General features: G+C 46.9%; 1 protein-coding gene across 1 annotated transcript in view; it reads right to left on the bottom strand.

The window, feature by feature from the left end:
* The window catches only part of LOC143766576 (uncharacterized), a 75,304-nt gene that overhangs the window by 30,910 nt on the left and 18,524 nt on the right, over nucleotides 1-25,870 (bottom strand). The window contains exons 2-5 of the mRNA XM_077254351.1: nucleotides 1,135-1,284; nucleotides 826-1,005; nucleotides 620-743; nucleotides 439-536 (exon numbers count right to left, since the gene is read on the bottom strand). Of these exons, the coding sequence (XP_077110466.1) occupies nucleotides 439-536; nucleotides 620-743; nucleotides 826-1,005; nucleotides 1,135-1,284 (552 nt within the window). The remainder of the gene's footprint in view (nucleotides 1-438; nucleotides 537-619; nucleotides 744-825; nucleotides 1,006-1,134; nucleotides 1,285-25,870) is intronic.

The raw sequence follows: 25,870 nt of genomic DNA, 5'->3' as shown, positions 1-25,870 counted from the left end.
ATGGAGGTGCATTATACTACTATGGGGATGCATTATACTATTATGGGGGTGCATTATACTATTATGGGGGTGCATTATAGTACTATAGAGGTGCATTATATTCCTAAGGGGATGCATTATTCAACTATATATGACTATGGGATGCATTATACAGATGCAGAGTTTTTCTATGAGTGGGCAGTGGCACTGTGGAAGGTTCGAGAGTTGGAGACGGAGCTGGGGGGGGTGTAGCCTGGGCAGAGTCCCAAGTGGGCCCCAAAGTTTTGCCAGTATGGGACACCGAAATTCCTGGTGGCAGCCCTGCCTGCCATCTGCACCGTTCTCATTACACAAGTATAAAACATATAATACTGGTGAATAAAACAAGACCGAGCACAAGACCTTCACAGCCGTCTACACATCAGAGGGAAGATCTCAAGACACTTTCTCTCCATCTACCTGATGATCCTGAGGAACATTGGGATCTTCTTGTTTATAGTCCTGTGGAAGAAGAGGATTGGGACATCTCTCTGGTGTTGTCCTCCTACTGGATAGAACTGGAGGAAGCACATACAGGGACTGAATTCATTCTTTACCTACAGATAATTATAGGCCGTATGTATTTAGTCCTGTCTATTACCTGGTGATGTGAGGGGCTGGGGAACCTCCATTATGATGTCCTTGTATACATCTTTGTGTCCTGCTAAATACTCCCACTCCTCCATGGAGAAATAGACGGCGACATCCTGACACCTTATAGGAACCTGACACACACAATGATACCGTTATCCCCAGAAACCTTCACAGTGTTACTGTATAATGTCCCAGCATTCCCAGCAGTGTCACCTGTCCAGTCAGCAGTTCAATCATCTTGTAGGTGAGTTCTAGGATCTTCTGGTCATTGATGTCCTCATGTATCAGGGGGTGAGGTGGAGGTCCAGTGATTGGGCTCAGGGGTCTTCCCAATCCCTCAGACACAGGGTCCTGACAGCGTTCACTAGAGGTCTTCTTCACTACTGTGTAATCCTGGTTATGGAGAGACAAATTAATAAATCTCACTACAGACATTTCCAGAGTCCTCACCTCTCCAGTTCTGCCCATCTGTTATTCCCATAGATAAGAATGATGTAATGTGATGTCATCAGAGTCTCTCACCTCTCCAGTAAGCCGGAGGAGGATCTCTAGGGTGAGGTGTAGTATCCTCTCCGCCATCTTGTCTCTTTCCATATCCATCCTTAATGGGTAAATCAGGAAAATTCTCTTATATAGAAGATCTTCACTGAGAGGATCCGATATTGTAGAGACCTGATTGAGAAGATGAGCTGATGTAACATCATAAGAATCCTGTGTAATAATACAATTACTGGAGATAATAAGGGAAACACATGAGTGATTATTTTACAGTATTTAGTTTTCTTCTTTACATCTACTAATAAAACCTATATACACGGCTCAAAAAAATAAAGGGAACACCACATCCTAGATATCACTGAATGAAATATTTAAGTTGCAAATTTGTATGCGTTACATAGTGGAATGTGTTGAGAACAATAAAACATAAAAATGATCAATGTAAATCAAAATGAATCCCATGGAGGCCTGGATTTGGAATGATACTCAAAATCAAAGTGGAAAGTCAAATTACAGGCTGATCCAACTTCAGTGGAAATGCCTCAAGACAAGGAAATGATGTTCAGTTGTGTGTGAGTGTGTTGCCTCCTTGTGCCTGTATGACCTCCCTACAAGCCTGGGCATACTCCTGATGAGGCGGCGGATGGTCTCCTGAGGGATCTCCTCCCAGACCTGGACTAAAGCATCCGCCAACTCCTGAACAGTCTGTTGTGCAACGTGACGTTGATGGATCGTGCAAGACATGATGTCCCAGATGTGTTCAATCGGATTCAGGTCTGGGGAACGGGCAGGCCAGTCCGTAGCTTCAATGCCTTCATCTTGCAGGAACTGCTGACACACTCCAAACACATGAGGTCTGACATTGTCCTGCATTAGGAGGAACCCAGGGACAACTGTATCAGCATATGGTCTCACAAGGGGTCTGAGGATCTCATCTCGGTACCTAATGACAGTCAGGCTACCTCTGGCGAGCACATAGAGGGCTATGTGGCCCTCCAAAGGAATGCCACCCCACACCATTACTGACCCACTGCCAAACCGGTCATGCTGAAGGATGTTGCAGGCAGCAGATCGCTCTCCACGGCGGCTCTACACTCCGTCACGTCTGTCACATGTGCTCAGTGTGAACCTGCTTTCATCTGTGAAGAGCACAGGGCACCAGTGGCGAATTTGCCAATCCTGGTCTTCTGTGGCAAACGCCAATCTTCCTGCACTGTGTTGGGCTGTGAGCACAACCCATGAGGAAATCACAGCTAGAATAAGATTGTTCCAGTACAGAAAAATTGAACAAAGAAATTCACCGTGTAAAAACTGTACTTAAAAAATTACCTTTAATTACGTCTTAACGCAGTAAGGTGATAACAAGAACCACTACCACCATTTTAAAGATACCAGGAGGTGCCTGTACCCATCACTAAACTGAACTGTTCCTACCTACCAGCGGAGGTTGGCACCCTACACCTGTGCAATGGCACCCCCGATCACTTGCGACTGTCCCTCCTACCCCTATCCAGCCCTGTGGGATGGGGAAAGGAATAGGAGTAGAAATATTGAAATGAGCGTTTGTTTGGACAGTATACCACAATTATAGTGATTGAAGAGATTGCTAAGACCGGCACAATAGCAACATGGATGAACATGCACCGTATCATGCAGCACACTATGAAGGGGTATCGTTTCCTTATGTATCTGAACTCCAAACCCTGCTATTGTGCCGGTCATAGCAATTTCTTCAGCAGCTAAGTAGTTTGTGTGTTTCAGAGCTCTGAGGTTTGGTTTTTTTTTCCCATAACTTCTTGATTTGATGACATGTACCTGTTCTTTAACATGTTATTCCCTTGAGAAAGCGGGGCTTGTCACCCGCGAAACGCGCGTCGGGATCCGCACACCCGACCCAGGACTTCCCCACGCCGACTGCCCGGTAAGCATTATACCCTGAGGGGATAGTTACCGCCATAGTTTTGCGCAGCGACGCATGCGGCTACATATTCAATGCTGCCTGGATGCGGCTTTGGTCTTGCACTGTGCACTTTATGCCATGTTTTGAAACCACAATGTGCTTAGCACCTGGTAGCCGGGCACGTCTGTTTGGGAGTCCTGTGTTCCCTCTCCTGGGGTCTTCTCCTGCTATCTATTGTATATTGTGTGTTATGGTGTCATATACTTATTAAATAAAAACTCTTTATATACTTTTAAAAAAAAACCGGGTTACTCTTTTCTTCTCCTGAATTTCACTGTTCTTTAACATGCAGCTGAGCCTTATCTGGTTTTGAATATTTTTGGGCTTATTGCTTAACCCCTTTCTGCCATCGGACGTACTGTCCCGTCCATGTGACCTGGGACTTAAAGGGACTGTCCTCCATAGTACACGCCTGCGTAAGGCAAGATTGCCTTGTGCAGGCATGTACTACAGAGGGAGATTATGGATCTCAAGGACCCAAAAAAAACGACCATATGCCCAAACAAAGATGTATAAAGGGTTTAAATTTTATTATTTGTAAATATACATCACATTAATACGACACAGGTGACGTTAGGTGCTGCAAGATGTGCATGAACACCACAAGGAGCATACCAAGGGCGCACGGAGCCAGGAAACACAAACCCATCCATATAGAAATAATCAGCAGGGGGTAAAAAGTGCCTCAAATTATAATACATACAAACACCCTGCTGAAACTAAGGTAGTTTCATCTTGCCTATATAAACAGCAACCCAAAGGTCCGGGTATTGGAAAAAGCAGTCAACAAATGCCCATTACCTTTCTAGTAGCAAGAGTGGGTGAGATGTGTCCGGGGTCCGTGCGCCCTCCCCGACGCACGTTTCGGTAGTTCACCTTCCTCTGAGTCTCACCCACTCTTGCTACTAGAAAGGTAATGGGCATTTGTTGACTGCTTTTTCCAATACCCGGACCTTTGGGTTGCTGTTTATATAGGCAAGATGAAACTACCTTAGTTTCAGCAGGGTGTTTGTATGTATTATAATTTGAGGCACTTTTTACCCCCTGCTGATTATTTCTATATGGATGGGTTTGTGTTTCCTGGCTCCGTGCGCCCTTGGTATGCTCCTTGTGGTGTTCATGCACATCTTGCAGCACCTAACGTCACCTGTGTCGTATTAATGTGATGTATATTTACAAATAATAAAATTTAAACCCTTTATACATCTTTGTTTGGGCATATGGTCGTTTTTTTGGGGTCCTTGAGATCCATAATCTCTCTGTGTTATATTAGTTAGCGACTAGTCCCTCTATGTGGTCATTTGTGGCATAGATAGTTTGGATTTTGAACAACCTTATTTTTTGCCATGCTGCTTATTGTTGTGGTTTTGGTCATGTACTACAGAGGACAGAGAATGAACTTCAATCCAATATTGCAGCCAGCATGCAGCCAGCGGGTAAGGAAAGGGTGAATCAAACACCCGAAAACCCCACCCCTATGGCTGAAGATTGTTCCCTCCAAATTCAGGTGACAGAGTCCCTTTAATTCCCATGGACGGGATAGTATGTCATACCCGATCAGCCGCACTCACAGGGGGAGCACGGTTAATCACAGCCGAGTGTCAGCCGATTATCACAGCTGACATCCGGCACTGTGACCGCTCCTGGCACTTTAACCCCCGAAACACTGCGATCAAACATGATCACAGCGTTCCGGTGGCATAGGGAAGCATCGCGCAGGGATGGGGCTCCCTGCGTGCTTCCCTGAGACCCTCGGAACAATGCGATGTGATCGCGCTGTTCCAAGGGTCTCCTTCGTAATCCTCACTGCGGATCCAAGATGGCCGAGGGGGTCCTTCCGGGTCCTGCAGGGAGGTTGGCTTGTGAGCAAAGTGTCAGATCAGCGATCTGATAATATATAGTGATGTCCCCCCGTGGGGCAAAGTAAAAAAAGTTTAAAAAAAAAACCGCCTAACAAAGTGGAAAAACACGCGGTTAAAAAGACAGATATAAATAAACATAGTACTGCTGAAAACGTCATCTTGTCCTGCCAAAAATCGAGCCACCATACAGCGTCATTAGCGAAACAAATAAAAAGCTATAGCCCTCAGAATAAAGTGATGCAAAAATTATTTTATATATAAAATTGTTTTTATTGTATAAAAGCGCCAAAACATAAAAAAAAAAGATATAAATGAGATATCGCTGTAATCGTACTGACCCGAAGAATAAAACTGCTTTATCAATTTTACCAAACGCAGAACGGTAGGCACACCTCCAAAAAAGAAATTCATGAATTGCTGGTTTTTGTTCATGCTGCCTCACAAAAATCAGAATAAAAAGCGATCAAAAAAGTCACGTGCCCGAAAATTGGTACCAATAAAAACATCAACTTGTTCAGAAAAAAACAAGACCTCACGTGACTCTGTTGACCAAAATATGGAAAAATTATAGCTTCCAAAATGTGGTGACGCAAAAACTATTTTTTGCAATAAAAAGCGTCTTTTAGTGTGTGACAGCTGCCAAATATAAAAACCCGCTATAAATAGTAAATCAAACCCCCCTTTATCATCACCTTAGTTAGGGAAAAATAATAAAATAAAAAAAATGTACCGTATTAATTTTCCCATTAGGGTTAGGGCTAAAGTAAGGGTTGGGGCTAAAGTTAGGGTTGGGATTACATTTACGGTTGGGATTAGGGTTAGGGGTGTGTCGGGGTTAGGTGTGCTTAGGATTATGGTTGAGATTAGGGTTAGGGGTGTGTTGGGGTTAAGGGTGTATTGAGGTTAGGGGTGTGGTTAGGGTTGGGATTAGGGTTAGGGGTGTGTTCGGGTTAGGGTTAGAGTTACAATTGGGAGGTTTCCTCTGTTTAGACACATCAGGGGCTCTCCAAAAGCAACATGGCATCCGATCTCAATTCCAGCCAATTCTGCGTTGAAAAAGTAAAACAATGCTCCTTCCCTTCCAAGCTCACTTGTAGGCCCAAACAGGGGTTTATCCCAATATATGGGGTAGCAGCATATTCAGGACAACTTGGACAACAACTATTGGGGTCCAATTTCTCTAGTTACCCTTAGGAAAATAAAAATTTGGGGGCTAAAATTCATTTTTGTGGGAAAAGATTTTTTATTTTCATGGCTCTGCATTATAAACTGTAGTGAAAAACTTGGGGGTTCAAAGTTCTCACAACACATCTAGATAAGTTCCTTTGGGGGTCTAGTTTCCAATATGGGGTCACTTGTGGGGGGTTTCTACTGTTTAGGTACATGAGGGGCTCTGCAAACGCAACGTGACACCTGCAGACCATGCCATCAAAGTCTGCATTCCAAATGGCACTCCTTCCCTTCCGAGCTCTGCCATGAGCCCAACAGTAGTTTACCCCCACACATGGGGTATCAGCATACTCAGGACAAATTGTACAACTTTTGGGGTCCAATTTCTGCTGTTACCCTTGGTAAAATAAAACAAATTGGATCTGAAGTAAATTTTGTGTGAAAAAGTGAAATGTTCATTTTTTATTTTTTTTTTAAACATTCCAAATATTCCTGTGAAACACCTGAAGGGTTAATAAACTTCTTGAATGTGGTTTTGAGCATCTTGAGGAGTGCAGTTTTTTAGAATGGTGTCATGGATCGCCCCCAGGTGTAGGGCAGTGGGGTACTCGGTACCGGGTCCCTCTGTCTCGGTTCTGGGGATGTCACAGTGGCCCGACCCGGTCCGTGGCCCTGCTAAGGAGCGCCCAATTAAAGGTATAGTTTGTCAAGTGTTTGTGACGCCACCTGTGGTATTCGGTCAGGGTGACCGATGCTGCTAGGGGTCCGCTGGGGTGATGGAATGGCAGCTAGATGTTATACCTTCCCACAGGTGAAGTATGTCCCCAGGGCTTCCCTTGATGAGTAAGGTGGTAATGGTGGGTGTTGTAAGGCACGACGAGGACACAAAGGTTGCAGTCTCTTTACCTTTTACTGAAGACTTCAGCGTCCACAGTCCAGAGTACCGTTCACAGGGCTGGCTGAGTCTGGCCGGTCCGAAGGCACATCCAGAGTTCCCTTTGCAGGTGGAAATCAGTAGCCTTCATACTAGCGCCTGTGTGTTGTAGTACCTCCCTGCTGAGCACCACGGGATAGTCCTCACAACTGTCGTGTATATTTCTGTTTCTCTCTCTCCCCGTCACCCAGATGGTATGGATAGGACGACCCGTATGATGGGGTAGGCCTGGAGCTATTTTATAGGGACCCTAGTGACACCCCTCTCCCACAATTTGCCTCCGTTGTCTTCATTAGGTTAAAGGTTGGGCAGCCAACTTGGAGTTAACTGTCCTGCCATTGTTTGAAGTAATGCGTAGAGCCAATTACTCCCTCGGTGTTCCGGCCACCGGCTACGCGCCTCAGAAGGATGTTGCCGATCTTAAGGCAGGACTCCTCCTGGTATTAACTCCTTGTGCTGTGATCTCGTTTCTCACTTCTCCACAATATACTTCGCTTCTTGTCCTTTGTTAGGATGCTGCCGCAATGAGGTGCAGGCGCAGCTCCGTAATGTTCTATCTCTTGCTATGTCTCTGTCAGGATCCCACCTGACAGGGACCTCTGTCTGCAGCTCAGATGTTCCTCCTTCTCTCCCTGTCTGCCTGACAGGTCTTCTCTGGGTCTCACCCAGGCAGCTTCTCTCTAACTTCCTATCCAACCCCCAGTTTTACCCGAGTGTAAGGAGTGGCCTAATAGATAGAACCCTTTACTCCCCCTGATTGTTGGAGTGTGAAGTGTAGTGTGTGACTGTGATACCTGGTCAGGTGAACTCCTTTAGTACCATCAGACGTAATATCACTCCCCCTGATGGAAGAGCGACATTACTGCAACGACCAGGACTCTGGGGCGCTGCATGTCACACTTGGGTATTTTCTATTATATCGATCCCTCAAAGTGACTTCAAATGTAATATGGTCCCTAAAAAAAAAAAAATGGTGTTGTAAAAATGAGAAATTGCTGGTCAACCCTTATAACTCCCTAACAAAACAAAAAAAAATTTTGGTTCCAAAATTGTGCTGATGTAAAGTAGACATGTGGGAAATGTTACTTATTTTGTGTGTGACATATCTCTGTGATTTAAGGGCATGAAAATTCAAAGTTGGAAAAAAAATTTCCACAGATAATTGAAGCGTTCCAGAGTAATAACCTCATAAATGAACAGTGGTCAGAATTGTAAAAATTGGCCCGGTCATTAACATGCAAACCACCCTTGGGGTTAAGGGGTGAATGCCCTGGGATCGTGCAATATTTATGCAGGCTATGATATTTATATATGACATTGGCCAACTGTTTAGTTCCTACTCAGACAGTATAACTATTTGCCCTATATGAGGAAGCGGAACTATATTGATCATTTATTAGTTAGAGCTCACTTGTATGTTAATTTTGGATAGTAAACTGTTGAGTCTAACATATCATTGCCATCATTGTTAGACTTCACCCCTTCACTGCCCCTCATATGGAAATGATCTTATGGTCTTAGGGTTAGGAGGGACAGCCGTCTGGAGCGGTGGCACCAACAAAATCGTAAATATCATATAGGGTGCCAACCTCCGCTGATAGGCAGGAGATAGATAAGGGTAAGGCCCCTTCAATTCATTTTTGCCCCTCACCAAGTCTATATTATCTTTTACAACTCCCTTTATCTTGGGTACGTGAAAATCTAAATATATTTTCACTCACGTGGTTTACTACCCCACATTCAAATTTGGGCAGTAATAATAAAAAAGTAAGATCAATCCCCCCCACTATAATTGTGGTATACTGTCCAAACAAACTCATTTCATTATCTCTCCTATTTCTTTCCCCATCCCACAGGGCTGGATAGGGGTAGGAGGGACAGTCGATGGGGAGCGGGGGTGCCATTGTGCAACTGTAGGATGCCAACCTCCGCTGGTAGGTAGGAACAGTTCAGTTTAGTGGGCACAGGCGCCTCCTGTTATCTTTTAAATGGTGGTAGTAGTCCTTAATATCACCTTACTGCGTTAAGACGTAATTAAATGGTACCGTAATTTTTTTTTAACTACAGTTTTTACACAGTGAATTTTTTTCTGTGAGCACAACCCCCATCTTTGGACATTGGTCACTCAGATCATCTTCATGGAGTCGGTTTATAGCCGTTTGTGCAGACACATGCACATTTGTGGCCTGCTGGAGGTCATTTTGCAGGGCTCCTCCTGTTCCTCCTTGCACAAAGGCTGAGCCCCTTCCACATCTCCTGGTGTACTGGCCTGTCTCCTGCTAGCGCCTCCAGCCTCTGGACACTACGCTGAGACACAGCAAAACTTCTTGCCACAGCTCACATTGATGTGCAATCCTGGATGAGCTGCACTACCTGAGCCACTTATGTGGGTTGTAGAGTTCGTCTCTTGCTACCATGAGTGTGTAAGCACAACCAACATTCAAAAGTGACCAAAACATCAGCCAGATAGCATTGGTACAGAGATGTGGTCTGTGGTCCCCACCTGCAGAACCACTCCTTTATTGTGTCTTGATAATTGCAAATAATGTCCAGCTGTTGTCTATTCTATTTGCACAACAGCATGTGAAATTGGTTGTCAAACAGTGTTGCTTCCCAAGTGGACAGTTTGATTTCACAGAAGTTTGATTTACTTGTAGTTATAGTCTGTTGTTTAAGTGTTCCCTTTATTTTTTTGAGCAGTGTATTTTAGGCCGCAGACAACAAGCAGTTTCTTCCTCGGAGTCGGTAGCTGAATACGTTGCTTATAGACTCCTCTTCCATAACGCTAATTCTCGTCTCATTTACCAAAACTGGAATCGGCATTAGCAATACTGCAGGAGATATTCATTACGTGACAGGAGAAATAACTACTTCTTGATGAGAATGACATCATCTTCTACTACGGCTCTAGAAATATATTTGTCCAGAGTCCGTCACTGACCCCATCACCACCGGCCGTCTATATGAATGATTCCCGATTCCCCGCACTGTAATCTTCTAGCACATTAGATCTCATGTCTGAGTCACACACAGAAGTTTGAGGCTTTTATAAAAAGTGTCATGCTGCTGCAGTGCAGTATAACGCAACCTCCACCAGAGGGAGCTTGAGAGGGAAGTGAGACTGCGTACACAGAGAAGCACTGCAGAGCAGCAGCATAGGCACCACCAAGTGCCGAGAGAGTGGTCCAACAAGCCGAGTCAAAAAACAACAATAGGCAGAAGTACTAAAGAGATCAGCAATACACGTGGTCAGGAACAAGCCAGGAGTTTCAGCAACGGTCAGAAGCGGATAAGACAGGAGGCAGAAGAGAGTCTGAATACAAGCTAAGTCAGAAACCAGAGTATCAAAACCGAAACGCTGGAAAAAGGGCAGACAGAGGGAGTCAACAGACACGGGGCAAGTCAGGGATCACAGCAGGACAAACCAAGAGCTACCAGAGTCAGGTTCACACGCCGAAGGCAGAACTATAGCTGACACCGCCAGCAGGATGCATGGGAGCTAAATAGCAAACCTGAACCCAGAATGAGGCAGAGCAAAGTTAACTTGACATGATCCCCCCAGAAAAAGGGCAGACAGGATTAAACCCTGGCACGGATCATGACAAAAAGCTTTTTTGTTTGCACAAACACAGCGGACAGAAATTATCTGATCCCAAAGTCTCCATGTACAGTGTTTTATGGGATTTATTTCTGGCCTTAGGCTTTCCTATATTACAGGGGAAAAAAAACCCAGATACTAAAAATTATTTTTTTTGACACGCTAAACATTTGTTTTACTCTTTTGGGCCCCAGAACATAGATTTACACTGCAGGGATTGCACAGGGGCGGCTACAACGAAGCCCTGGTAGTTTAACCACTTGCTGCTGCCAAAATCAAACATGGCATCTAAGATGTGACGGAGTTTGGCTGAATGCCCTCTGACCCAAAGTACTCGATAGTATGGGGCGGCCTAGTTACTACGATACTTACATGCCTAATAATGGTGTCTGGGCCTGAAATGTATGACGGTCTATTAGGCCGGGCCAGAGGCAGCGTCCAATAGGACAACCCCTTCTTGATTAATATGTTTGGCCCCGATTATAATAATAAACCCTATACTCAACTCCCGTGCTGGAACCGTTTGCATTATTTAAATGTACCTGTAAATTTTAAATGTACATTTCATCAATGATGTGTTCTCGCATGTTTTGGGGAAATTCGTTATCGTGTACCTAGATGACATTCTCATATATTCTTGCGACCGTGAGGCTCATTTAGATCATGTCAGGCAGGTTTTACAGCTTCTCAGAGAGAATAAGCTGTATGCTAAACTTGAGAAATGTGTATTTTCTGTTCAAGAGTTGCCTTTCTTAGGTTATATTGTGTCTGCTTCTGGTTTTAAAATGGACGCCGCTAAGGTACAGGCGGTGCTGCATTGGGAACGTCCTGATAACCTGAAAGCACTTCAGCGGTTCCTTGGGTTTTCTAACTACTATAGGAAATCTATCAAGGATTTTTCCATAAATGCTAAACCGCTAACTGACATGACTAAAAAGGGTACCAATTTCTCTGTTTGGCCTGAGGCTGCTGTGCGCGCATTTGAATTTCTTAAGAACAGTTTTGTTTCAGCCCCCATTCTTGTGCAGCCAGACGTATCTAAACCATTTGTTGTGGAAGTCGATGCGTCTGAGGTTGGTGTGGGGGCGGTACTATCTCAAGGCTCATCTTTGAGTGGTTTACGTCCGTGCGCCTATTTCTCCAAGAAACTGTCATCCGCCGAACGCAACTACGATATCGGCAACAGGGAGTTGTTGGCAATTAAGTTGGCCTTTGAGGAATGGCGACACTTCTTGGAGGGGTCGGTCCATCAGGTAACTTATTACCGATCATAAGAATCTGCTGTATTTGGAGTCAGCCAAGCGTTTGTCCCCCAGACAGGCTCGCTGGGCATTGTTTTTCACGCGGTTCAATTTTGTGGTCACTTACAGACCGGGGTCTAAAAACACTAAGGCAGATGCTCTGTCCAGGTGTTTTCCAGGGGGAGAACCTCGGGAGGATCCAGTACCCATCCTCCAAAAGGGTGTTGTGGTTTCGGCTCTCACTACCGAGGTTGAGGCTGAGATTGCCGAGGCTCAGGAGGAGGTACCATCTGAGCTTCCCGTCAACAAATCTTTTGTTCCGCTTCATCTCTGCCTAAAGGTTTTGGCGGAGCATCATGATGCCGTCCTGGCTGGTCACCCAGGGGTTAGAGGTACCTTGGAGTTGGTGTCACGTCGGTTTTCGTGGCCCAAGATCCGACAGGACGTGGTCTCATACGTGTCAGCTTGTACCACTTGCGCTAGGGCTAAGACGCCCCGCTCCCGTCCTGTTGGCATACTACTTCCTCTTGAGGTACCTAGTAAGCCATGGACGGAAATCTCCATGGATTTCATCACTGATTTGCCCTCATCAGTTGGAAACACGGTCATCTTGGTGATTGTTGATCGTTTTTCTAAAATGTCGCACTTTGTGTCTGTGCCTGCGTTGCCTAACGCTAAGACTCTGGCTCAGGTATTTGTGCAGGAGGTGGTCAGACTTCATGGGGTTCCATCTGACATAGTGTCTGATAGGGGGTCTCAGTTTGTGGCAAAATTTTGGAGAGCATTTTGCTCACGGCTGGGGATCAAGTTGTCTCATTCTTCGGCGTTTCATCCTCAGTCAAATGGTCAGACTGAGCGTATGAACCAAAATTTGGAACAGTACTTACGCTGCTTTGTCTCTGATAACCAGGAGGAGTGGTCTACCTTTCTTCCTTTGGCTGAGTTTGCCATCAATAATCACCGCCAGGAGTCGTCTGGGGAGTCTCCGTTTTTGTGTGTGTACGGGCTACATCCTCAATTTTGTACCTTGAGTCAGAGGGGCTCTTCCGGCGTTCCGGAGGAGGACCAGTTAGGAACACAATTGTCATCAGTCTGGAGGAGAGTTAAACAGCGCCTGTTGAGTGTGGGTGCTAGGTACAAACGTGTGGCTGACAGTAGGCGTGTGCCAGGTCCGGACCTGAGTGTGGATGACTGGGTGTGGTTATCCACAAAAAAACATAAGACTCAAAATACCATCCCTTAAATTGGGTCCACGGTTTATTGGTCCATTTAGGGTCACCGCCGTCATTAACCCAGTTGCGTACCGATTGGAGCTCCCTACGGTGTATAAGATACACAACGTGTTCCACAGGTCTCTTCTAAAGAAGGTGGTGGGTTCTGTGGACGTGGCGCCTATGCCACCTCCAGTCTTGGTGGATGGTAATTTGGAGTTTGAAGTCTCCAAGGTGGTTGACTCTCGTGTAGTGCGTCACACTTTACAGTACTTGGTACACTGGCGTGGTTATGGGCCTGAGGAGAGGTCCTGGGTACCAGCCTCGGACGTTCATGCTGACCGGCTGGTCAGGGTGTTTCACCGCCGTCATTCGGACAAGCCGGGTCCTATAAGCCGTGAGGGCCCTGGGGTCCCTCGTAGAAGGCGGGGTACTGTCATGTCGGACGCTGTTCAGACCAGGTCGTCCGACAGACAGCGGTAATTCCACTTATGACCACTACTTACTCATTGGCGTCTGCTAGATTTTCTCTAGCTGTTCCGGGGTTAATTTACCTGATCCTCGGATTGGAAGTTGGGCCATTTCCATGGCCTTTAAATAGTTCTCCTGATCATTGGGCGTCGCCGATTATAGCTTCTGTCTTGCGTTGTTATCTCGGTCTGGAGTGGAGAGCTGGTGGTTGGAGATTCGTTGCTGGTGGTGTATTTTCCTTTGTCTTATTTACTCCTTCCTATATTTGTGTTTATTTTGCCCTGCACATTTATAGTGTAATCCTGAGTGTCTGCGGCGTGGTGTATATTTTCCTTTATCCTTGTCTGTGCTAACTGTGGGTATTTAAGTATTACCTCTTCACTGGGTGGTGGGTGGAGGTTTCAGCCTAGGGCTGAGCTCAGGAGTTAGGGTGAGGTTCGAGGCCTGAACATGCACACCATCAGTGTAAACTTCAGGTAGAGGGTCAGTCAGGATTTCCCTAGTTTTAGGGAAATTGCAGGAGCCCGGGTTATTAGCTCTCACTCACCTAGCCTCTCCCTGACAGCACCTACCTCAACCCACAGAGCCGCACTCCACATAGAGAATAATGGAGCCCCCAGCACCGACCTCCACCTGCAGAGCCACACTCCACATAGAGAATAATGGAGCCCCCAGCACCGACCTCCACCTGCAGAGCCACACTCCACATAGAGAATAATGGAGCCCCCAGCACCGACCTCCACCCGCAGAGCCGCACTCCACATAGAGAATAATGGAGCCTCCAGCACCGACCTCCACCCCCGACCTCCACCCGCAGAGCCGCACTCCACATAGAGAATAATGGAGCCTCCAGCACCGACCTCCACCCGCAGAGCCGCACTCCACATAGAGAATAATGGAGCCTCCAGCACCGACCTCCAGCCGCAGAGCCGCACTCCACATAGAGAATAATGGAGCCTCCAGCACCGACCTCCACCCGCAGAGCCGCACTCCACATAGAGAATAATGGAGCCTCCAGCACCGACCTCCACCCACACTCCACATAGAGATTAATGGAGCCTCCAGCACCGCACTCCACATAGAGAATAATGAAGCCTCCAGCACCGACCTCCACCCGCAGAGCCGCACTCCACATAGAGATTAATGGAGCCTCCAGCACCGCACTCCACATAGAGAATAATGGAGCCTCCAGCACCGACCTCCACCCCCGACCTCCACCCGCAGAGCCGCACTCCACATAGAGAATAATGGAGCCTCCAGCACCGACCTCCACCCGCAGAGCCGCACTCCACATAGAGAATAATGGAGCCTCCAGCACCGACCTCCACCCGCAGAGCCGCACTCCACATAGAGAATAATGGAGCCTGCAGCACCGACCTCCACCCGCAGAGCCGCACTCCACATAGAGAATAATGGAGCCTGCAGCACCTACCTCCACCCGCAGAGCCGCACTCCACCTATATGGCTGCTCTGTGCACACAGGACCTGTGATGAGGTCACAGGAGGGGAGGAGTCAGGGGTCACATGATCAGGGGCCTCAGTGTATGTAGGACTCTGCTGTGCTGGATGAGGGGAAGTTTGTGTTTGGGTCAGGAGGGGTTTACAGTGTGGATGTAGCAGAGCCGTGTCTGTACAAGGTGTACGGAGCGGAGCCGTGTGTGTACGGAGTGGAGCCGTGTGTGTACGGATGTACGAGGTGTACAGAAGTCATTGAGCTGTAGGTTGGATTGCTGCTAAAGGGGAAAAAAAATCTCTTTAATTCTTCTTTGTTAGCGAGTGTGAACGAGCTGAGTGTGACCGGAGTGTAAGTGCGAACTGAAGTAAGTGTGTGTCTTGTGATTTAGTGACTTTGGATTCAGGGAGTTTACAAGGGAGGAATTACTGAATTGCTTTTTGCATTTTATTAATATTCTAAATTTCTTTTTAACGTTTCTGTCTGGTGGAATCCCCATTAGGAAATGTGCTCCACTATTGTTAATGCCATCCAGTGCACATCTGGCCACATGTAAGCAGTCCTTGATCAGCCGGGCGAGGGTGCATACTGCTGTGCGAGATGTGAGCACGTTGAGCATTTGGAAGCCCGGATTCTGAATCTAAATGTGCAGCTGGCAACACTGAGATCCATAGACATTATGGAGAGGAGTCTGCTGCTCACTGAGTTCAATGGGACAGATGAGGGGGGATGGTAGGATGGAGCTGCAGGACAGTGGAGCGGCAAGCTGGGTGACAGAAGGCCGGGTAGAGGAAAGAGTGCCAGGGAGGCTAGTCCTGATCTGTACACCCCAATACGTTTGCTAAGTTGGCAGATGAGGGGGGTCCCCCTACAGGGGTAGCACTACTGCAGCCAGGCATGTCCTCTGAAAGCCGGAGGAGTGTCTGCTCCAGTATGGAGGGAAATAGGAGAGCAGGGCAGGCCAGACAGGTGCTGGTAGTGGGGGACTCAATTATTAGAGGAGCAGATAGGGCAATCTGTCACAAAGACAGGAATCGTCGAACGGTGTACTGCCTACCTGGCGCTCGAGTCTTAACACATCGCTAATCGGGTGGACCGATTACTGGGATGGGCTGGTGAGGACCCAGTGGTCATGGTGCACATTGGCACAAATGACAAAGTTAGAGGTAGGTGGAAGGTCCTTAAAGCAAGGACCTCCAAGGTGGTATTCTCAGAAATACTGACTGTACCACGTGCCACGCCAGAGGCAAAGGGAAATTAAGGAGATAAATAAGTGACTCAGGAATTAGTGTAGGAAGGAGGGGTTTGGGTTCCTGGAGAACTGGGCCAACTTCTTAGTTAGCTACAGGTTCTATGCTAGGGATGGGCTCAGTAGCGTAGCTACCAGGGGGGCAGAGGGGACCATCGCCCCGGGCTCGGTGCTCAGAGGGGGCCCACCTGGAGCTACGCTACTGTAACTGCATGCGCCAATACAATTACATTCTGCGGCAGAGCAGGCAGAATCTTTCTCCCTGCTCTGCCACTATGGGGCCCCTGAGCAGGCAGTGAGGGGCCCGTTGCCAGCAGTGGGCCTCCCACCCATCACCGCTAGGTCAGCTGTTTTGGCATTTAGCCAATACAGTTGACCGCATTGATGAGGGAAGGAGCGCTACGCTCCTTCTGCCATCATCTCCCTGTCAGCATCTGACATTGCCAACCTTGACAGCGGGCGCGATGACGTCACTACCCGGCGCCCACTGTCAGATGAGCGGGAGCTCGGAGCACCGCAGGAACAAGGAGGAAGAGGTTAGTATTTACAGTTTTTTTTATTGGGGCTGCCTTATTTTACAGGGTCTGCCTATGGGGGTGATCTTTATGCTACTGGGTCTGCCCATGGGGGTGCTGCCTTATACTACAGGGTCTGCCTATGGGAGTCTGCCTTATACTACAGGGTCTGCCTATGGGGTGCTGCTTTATACTACAGGGTCTGCCTATGTAGGTGCTGCTTTATACAACAGGGTCTGCCTATGGGGTGCTGCCTTATACTACAGGGTCTGCCTATGGGATGCTGCCTTATACTACAGGGTCTGCCTATGGGGTGCTGCCTTATAGTACAGGGTCTGCCTATGGGGTGCTGCCTTATACTACAGGGTCTGCCTATGGGGGTTGATGGGGAAATCAGGGATCATCTTAATACATTCGTATAATTCATACACATATTCATATATTTCTCTAACAGAATATGTCTGAACATGTCCAAGCTTTGCTAAGTTATTCTGCTGACTATTGATTACCAATTAGAATTGCTGACGAAGGTGAGGTTAATCAGATGAGACTTAGGACCTCTCTCACCACATATCTGTCCACAGTTCTCTCCTTATAAGGAATAAACTGATGAATTAAGAATGATCTCATATGTAATAAACAGCTGATTTGCGCACGAACATAATGTATACGCCTACTCAAAAGTGTATATAACTGAATGTCCAGAAGTATTAAATTTTTGGCATCTGAACAGATTACGACTGTCTCTGTCCATCAATGCTTAAGCATCCTCACATTTGGCAGCCATCCAATATCCCTGAGGGTCTGACTTGCAGACCAACCTAACATTTTGGCGTCCCTTTGGGTGGGCTGGCCAAGACGGAAGACCGCCAATATCTGAAGCCCGGCAAGCCGCAGACCTGAGAGCAAGGCCACACAGACAATCCCGGGAAGGTTAGAACCATTAGTTTCTTACAAACTCTCTCTGTGTCTCCACCTGTCTCTTAATCTGCAGCCGAGCTCTAGGTATGTTATAGTCAGGTCTTTCTATAAAGGCCAGCCCATATTGTTTGGCAAAGAACCATAGAATATCCTAAGTGATACTCGAAAGGCAAATTTGATTGGTCAATTTTATGTGCTGCTATCCTTGTTATATGTCCTGTTATATGTCTAGCATATGACTGAAGAGTGAGTGAGTGTGTGATTCACCCTTGAGGAGACGTCCTCTTGGGGAGTGATAGAGATACGGTGTAAAAAGCAGGTTGAATCGGGATAGGGCCTCTGCAGTTCCCTCCGTTGACCCTTCAGGGCATCCTGGGTCAGAGGTCAAGTCCGTCTGTGTCTATCTGTCCTTGTACACACAAGCTGCCCCTCTCCAGATGGTGCTAGTAGATCGGGAGATAATTTTGATCACATTAATCTGCCTGCTGTTAGCTAGTTTTGTTCTCTGGTTAATATATAGGGTTTCTGTGTATGCCATATTAAGTCTGAAGGAGGTGCCCTTGATTATACCAGGAGGCCTGAGTGGGATTAGTGAGTGACGCTGCGGCGGTCACAAGGGGCCAAATCACTAATCATTATCCCCATAGTCGGCACACCTATTGGCTGAGTATTTAGCATAGGTTACGAAAGCAAGCGGAAAGGGGACTTAGAAGTTAGCACGCCAGCACTGTGAAGTAAGTGTAGGTTAGCAAGTTGCTACGAGTTAGAGGCAGTGAGAAGTGGGCACAATAGAGGCTACACGTTAAGAGAACACTGAAATATCAGTGTCAGTCAGGAAAACCAGAGAACACACAGAAGAAGAAAGAGAGCAGGCAGCAATGGGGAACATAGATTGCAAAGAGCACAGGGAGGGGTGCAGCGCCCATGAGATAGTAAAGAAAAGGAAAGGTAAAGTTGCTGTGAAGGACTCTAGAAAGTTGTTGAAAAGTTTGGGGATGAAAAATGACCAGCTAGATCCTTTCCTTTGGAACTCAGCTCTAACAGGGAGTATGGGATGGATCACAGATAATAAGTTGTTAATACAGGCAAGGGCTTGGGCAGATGTAGCAAAGGAGTTAAAGAGAGAAGGAGGTTGGGTTAAGGTAGAAACACCGCAAGGGATTAGATTCAGACAGAAAACAAAAATGCCTCCGCCATATCAACCCCATCTCACGGCTCCTGCTCCACCAAGTCCGGATGGATGGGTGTGTGTGTGTGGACAGCAAAACCCCGACTGGCGTGAACAATGTTCTGCCTGCGGGAGACCCTACGGGGCAACAGGACTTTATCCTGTCATCCACACTCACACTACGACACAAGACAATGGGCACAATGTGACAAAATCAGAAGACAGTCTAGGCGCACCCAACACACTAGATGACGGAGACTATCAACCAAATCTCCACACTATGGACGCAATCGGCGCTGCAGTGGCAACATCAACATTTACCCCCAGACGCTCGACTGCACCCATGACTACAACAACTGTCTCCCACTACAAACCATGGAGCCCAAAAGATCACATGACACTGGTCAATGAAAGCCCCTGACCCATATGACTTACCCATGGCCTTCTACAGATGGATGGTAGGACTGAATAATACCTACACATATACATGAGCAGACTTAGAGTCCGTCCTAAGAGGGAAAAATGGGGACACACAAATGGAGTCAGTTCTGGAGGCAATAAAAAGGGCAGGGAGATCATATAGTTTAGAACGGGAGTTGGGCGCACAGTATGTCAGAACTGTAGAGTCAGGGTTACACTTCCTACAAGGTCTACATGCATGGTGCTAGAAAAAGGTGGGAGAATCCACAATCTCCCTACTGGACATAGTACAAGGTCCTAATGACACCGTAGAACAGTTCTGGGGAAATATGAAACTGAGACACGCAGATTTGGGTTATGAAAACATGGGAGAAGCAGGTAGGAAGCTTTTCCATGGGGCATTCATAGCAGGGCTTAAACAACAGCTCAGGCAGAAGGTCCAGGCAGCTAAGCCCGACTGGAGAATATGCCAGATAGAAGAATTGGTACGGGAGGCAAAAGGGGTGGAATTAGATCAAAAGACAAAGCCAGTACAGATACATTATGCTTCCAATGACGTTAAGGGGCACAGGACAACTTCTACCAGAAGGGACCGGCGGCAGATGGAGTGCTATAACTGTGGGAAAAGGGGGCACATCAGCCGTCAGTGCAGGGCACCCAGAAAAGAGACTCAGCCCAAGACGGATGCCTCAACCCAAAACCCACAATAGGAAACAGGCAACCCCGTAGCCATCTACCCCCTTAGGGCACGCACACACACAAGCCCACAAGGGGTAGTCCCAGTACATCTCCCAGATGGTAGAAAAATCCCATTCCTGGTGGATACGGGGGCAGCCAAAACAGTAATCCGCCAGGAACATGTCAAATCATCAGACATATCAGACGATACCCTCTACACTCAAGGCTTTGAGGGATTGATCCAAGAATGCAAACTGACTAAACCACTGCCCCTCAGTTTAGTTGACCACACCTGCCTTGCACGGCTACTGATCAGTGACAAGTCACCTGTTAATTTGCTAGGTTCTGACTTCTTATAGGCAATACAAGCACATGTCATGTACAAACCTGACGGTACTGTTAAGCTGACAGCTGGAATTCCGGAATCCGCACTGTGCAAAGTGCTGGTGTGCCTGCACATCTCAGACTCCCTCTTCCCACCTGTAGAACATGAGTCACTAGCACAGGTCCCAGAGGTGCTATGGGCAAAGTCCAAGACTGATATCGGACAAATGCCAGTTCCTCCTGTAATGATTAAATTGAAGCCAGGAGCAAAGCTACCTCAAGTTAGACAGTACCCTTTAAGTGCTGCTCAGGAAGAAGCAATAGGAAAGAATATCACAGATCTAATTGCTTCTGGGGCCATAAAACCTACAAAGTCTGTAGCAAACACTCCCTTATTTCCAGTAAAGAAGAAGGGTAGGAAAGGGGAGCCGGTCACCTACAGAATGGTCCATGACCTTAGGGTAGGGCTATAAATGCAGTCACTGAGTTACTCACTCCAGTGGTACCAAACCCACATACCATCATGTCACAAATCCCGATAACTGCAGCTTGTTTCACCTGCATTGACCTTGCAAATGCTTACTTCTCTGTGTATTTACATCAGGACTGTTAATATCTTTTTGCTTTCACTTTCAGGGGCCAGCAGTATACGTGGATGGTGCTACCGCAGGGGGCTCACAACTCTCCAACCTTGTATACGGCTGCGTTGCAACTTGTTTTGCAGGCTTGGATCATTCCACATGCTGAGGTAGTCCTACTCCAGTATGTGGATGACCTGCTCCTTTGTGCCCCAAACAGATGTATGCTGTGAAGCTACAATCTCACTGCTCCTGCATCTTGCTTCCAAAGGGTGTAAAGCTTTGAGAGAAAAGTTACAGTTTTGTCAAATAAAGGTTGTGTTTCTGGGACATTGCATATCACAGGGAGCACGCCACCTGACTGAGGACAGGAAAAAGGCAATCCAACTGCTAACGCCTCCCACAGGTTTCCAACCTCTACGCACTTTCTTGGGGTTTGCATCATATTGTAGGCCTCGGATTCGCTCTGCATCCATTCTCATGCAGCCACTCTATGAGTAATGAACTCAAACTCACAAGAAAAAAATGGGTCCCGTATAGTAGAGAGTAATGCCTAATTGGCTTAATATTTATGCCCATAAAGTACCGTATATACTCGAGTATAAGCCGAGATTTTCAGCCCAAATTTTTGGGCTGAAAGTGCCCCCTCGGCTTATACTCGAGTCATGATCGGTGGTTGGGTCGGCGGGTGAGCACCGTCATATACTCACCTGCTTCCGGGGCTCCTGTCGCCCCCCCTACACGTCCCACGGTCTCCGGGTGCCGCAGCCTCTCCCCCTGAGCGGTCACGTGGGACCGCTCATTAGAGAAATGAATAGGCTGCTCCACCTCCCATAGGGGTGGAGCCGCCTATTCATTTCTCTAATGAAGCGGTGCCGGTGACCGCTGACAGAGGAAGAGCTGCGGCACCGAAGACAGGCAGGGGGAAGGAGCGGGACGCCGGGAGCAGGTAAGTATTACATATTTACCTTCCCTCGTTCCACACGCCGGGCGCTGTCTCCATCTTCCCGGCGTCTCTCTCTCCGCTCTGACTGTGCAGGTCAGAGGGCGCGATGACGCATATAGTGTGCGCGGCGCCCTCTGCCTGATCAGTCAGTGCGGAGAGACGCCGGGAAGATGGCGCCGAGGAGCTGCAAGCAAGACAGGTGAGTATGTGTTTTATTATTTTTATTGCAGCAGCAGCAGCACAGCTATGGGGCAATAATGGACGGTGCAGAGCACTGTATGGCACAGCTATGGGGCAATAATGGACGGTGCAGAGCACTGTATGGCACAGCTATGGGGCAATAATGGTGCAGAGCACTGTATGGCACAGCTATGGGGCAATAATGGTGCAGAGCACTATATGGCACAGCTATGGGGCAATAATGGTGCAGAGTACTATATGGCACAGCTATGGGGCAATAATGGTGCAGAGCACTATATGGCACAGCTATGGGGCAATAATGGTGCAGAGCACTATATGGCACAGCTATGGGGCAATAATGAATGGTGCAGAGCACTGTATGGCACAGCTATGGGGCAATAATGAATGGTGCAGAGCACTATATGGCACAGCTATGGGGCAATAATGGTGCAGAGCACTGTATGGCACAGCTATGGGACAATAATGGTGCAGAGCACTATATGGCACAGCTATGGGACAATAATGGTGCAGAGCACTATATGGCACAGCTATGGGGCAATAATGGTACAGAGCACTATATGGCACAGCTATGGGGCAATAATGGTGCAGAGCACTATATGGCACAGCTATGGGGCAATAATGGTGCAGAGCACTATATGGCACAGCTATGGGGCAATAATGGTGCAGAGCACTATATGGCACAGCTATGGGGCAATTATGAACGGTGCAGAGCACTATATGGCACAGCTATGGGGCAATAATGGTGCAGAGCACTATATGGCACAGCTATGGGGCAATAATGAACGGTGTAGAGCACTATATGGCACAGCTATGGGGCCATAATGAACGGTATGGAGCATCTATTTTTATTTTTGAAATTCACCGGTAGCTGCTGCATTTTCCACCCTAGGCTTATACTCGAGTCAATAAGTTTTCCCAGTTTTTTGTGGCAAAATTAGGGGGGTCGGCTTATACTCGGGTCGGCTTATACTCGAGTATATACGGTAGCTGGATAGTAAATGTATACTCCCAATGCCCATTTAAACATAGAAAAAATGGAGTTCCATACATAGAATTTTAAAACTTGTATAAATTTATTAAAGATACTATTCGATACATTAGAATAACAAGAAAATCCAAAAAAAGATGAAAAAAAACCCTAGTCTAGAAGCAATTAAGACCCCGGCACAATAAGTGTATTTGAGTGTGCCTAAATCATGGTACTAATACACCACACCATCAGTAATGCTAATTATATAGCGCTCAATTGACCTGTTATCAATAGAAGTCAGAGCATCAGATGCCTGTAAGGCAGTGCACACCCCAAAGAGTGTCAGTGACAAAAAAGCTCATATGGGGGAGAGCGGTAAATAGTGACAATGTTAGCAGTAACGTTTCTTACCCATGATGGAAAACAGTCAGGTGCCGGTATACCCCCCTGACGCGCGTTTCGCGTAGGCTTTATCCAAGGAGAGGGAATGTGTTGAGCTAACCACATGTTGGCGTCTTTATAGGGGCATTCATTATGCAGCCCGTCTGTTGTGCGCGTGCACGCCGCCGCCACAGGAAACAGTGTCCCTGCTCACCGGCATTCATCAAGAGCGCACGTCAAGGTGAAAACCCCATGTGACGTCAGACAGACATGCGCACTTGAGTAAATGAAGCCGGAGAACCAGGACTCCTCCAGTGGATGCAGGGCGCACGCGCTAGACATAAGCTGCCATACTAAATGCTGACAACGGAGAGGGAATGCGCGCATGAAGTCCACTCATATGTGAGTATGATAAGTGTGGTGACTTTGAAGAAAAATGAAAATATAATAAACAAAAATATATTGATGGGCAGTGCCAAAATAAGGGGCAGCCCCAAAAAAACAAAAAACGATTACTTATATATATAAATCAGATACAAGCTGCACCTAATAACAATTATAAAGTGACAATAGTGCAAAGTGCCTAGGTAAAAATAAGTAAGAATAAAAAGCTACCACAAAAAAAAAAAAAATAAAATAAAAAATGCATGCAATACATATAGTGCATACATATACACAAGTGATGCATGATCACATAGAGAAACCATGCGTTAAAGTAAAAAAGATGCACACATGAAATACATCAAAATGAGATATTAATTAATATCAATAATAAAGTGCCATAGTGCACAGTAATAACCCCCGCCCCACCAACATATGAAGAAACATAAACGCGCATTCTTCTTAGATAAGACTCATCATCTCCAGATTTTAAATAGAATTTCTTCTCCGTATCAATATAATGCCACCAAAAAAAGAGAGAGCCAGAGATTGGAAAGCACAACCTACGGGTACAAATGCAAAATGAGTAAAGAGAAACCAGAAAAATAAAGAGATAAAAAAAAATAAGAAATAAAATATAAGGATATATCCACCAGGGTTATTCACAACTGCACAGGTTGGGACATGTGTGGATAAGGACGATCATAAATATGAAGCAAAGCTCAATTTTTCATTGAGCCCCAAAGGGGCCATAGAATTCAAAGTCACAATCCAGCGACACACTGTTTGTGCTAATAGTCTTTTATATTCCCTCCTCTACTACCACAATGCACTTGGTCGATCCCCAGGATCCGTAGACCCCTAGGATCACACGCATGCACCAGGCGGAAATGTTTTGGGAGCGTATTTAGGGTGCCAATGTCCTCTACCTCCTTCGCATTGGAAATATCCCTTACATGCTCCCTTACATGGACGTAAGTCCCACGTACCTCTTGGAGCAAGGACATGTGGCCAGATAAACAACATATGTGCTAGTGCAGCTAATATGGTGCCGAATCTGAAATCTCATTGTTCCATTTGATGGTGAGAAATGAGTGCCCCTAATCAAGTTCTTTTCCTTACAGGCTATCCTCTCCTTGGATAAAGCCTACGCGAAACGCGCGTCAGGGGGGTATACCGGCACCTGACTGACAAGGAAAACCACTGTTTTTGCAAAATTTGACAGAAGAGCTATTTGATGCATACTATGAACATGACTGTATAGCCTTTATGGCTCAAGAAACTGCAGGGTTCTCACATGTTTCTGATGTACCTCTCACTAACCCAGATGTTGAGCTTTTTGTAGATGGTTCAAGGAGCATCGGGGAGGATGGCTGGTTCTACACTGCGTATGCAGTGGTCACTCAGCATGAGGTAGTAAAAGCAGAACCACTCCCTCCTCATATGTCTGCACAGGAGGCGGAGCTGATGGCACTCATTGAAGCGCTTAAAGGGGCTGAAGGTAAACGGTACACCATTTACACAGACTCGAGATACAGTTTTGGAGTCGCACATGACTACGGCCCCATATGGAGGGCAAGAGACTTTCTTACATCAACAGGTACTCCTATTAAGCATGGGCACCTCATCAAGCAGCTAATGGACGCACTACTACTTCCAAAGGAGGTTGCCATAGTTAAGGTAAAGGCACACACCAGGCTTGCGACCAACGAAGCACGAGACAATGACAAAGCGGACCGAGCAGTCAAGGAAGCTGCAAGGAAGCCACGAGACCCCTGCGGCCACTCCACTGATTATGGTAAGCACTGAGTGTAACCAGTTGGACTTGAGTATCTTACAGGCTCTGACTCGGTAAGCCACCGGGGAAGAGAAAAAGGTCTGGTCGAAAGCTGGAGCTCGGGAGCACAGAGGTTTGTGGAAGGTGGGACAGCGGGTGTGTCTGCCAAGATCTCTGTATCCTGCAATGGCTCAAGCGGCCCACGGTCCAACGCACATGTCTAAAAATGCCATGTGTGCTCTGGTGGAGAAGCAATGGGTCGCACCTGGCTTCACAATGGTTGCTACTAGATTTACACAGGCATGTCTCACATGTGCACAACACAATCCAGGCAGTGTAGTCAAAGTACCA

Source organism: Ranitomeya variabilis, chromosome 4 (assembly GCF_051348905.1).
Source record: "Ranitomeya variabilis isolate aRanVar5 chromosome 4, aRanVar5.hap1, whole genome shotgun sequence".
NCBI classification, from domain to species: Eukaryota; Metazoa; Chordata; class Amphibia; order Anura; family Dendrobatidae; genus Ranitomeya; species Ranitomeya variabilis.
The sequence above is the reverse complement of the archived record's forward strand: the minus strand, read 5'-3'. Positions and strand labels throughout refer to the sequence as shown.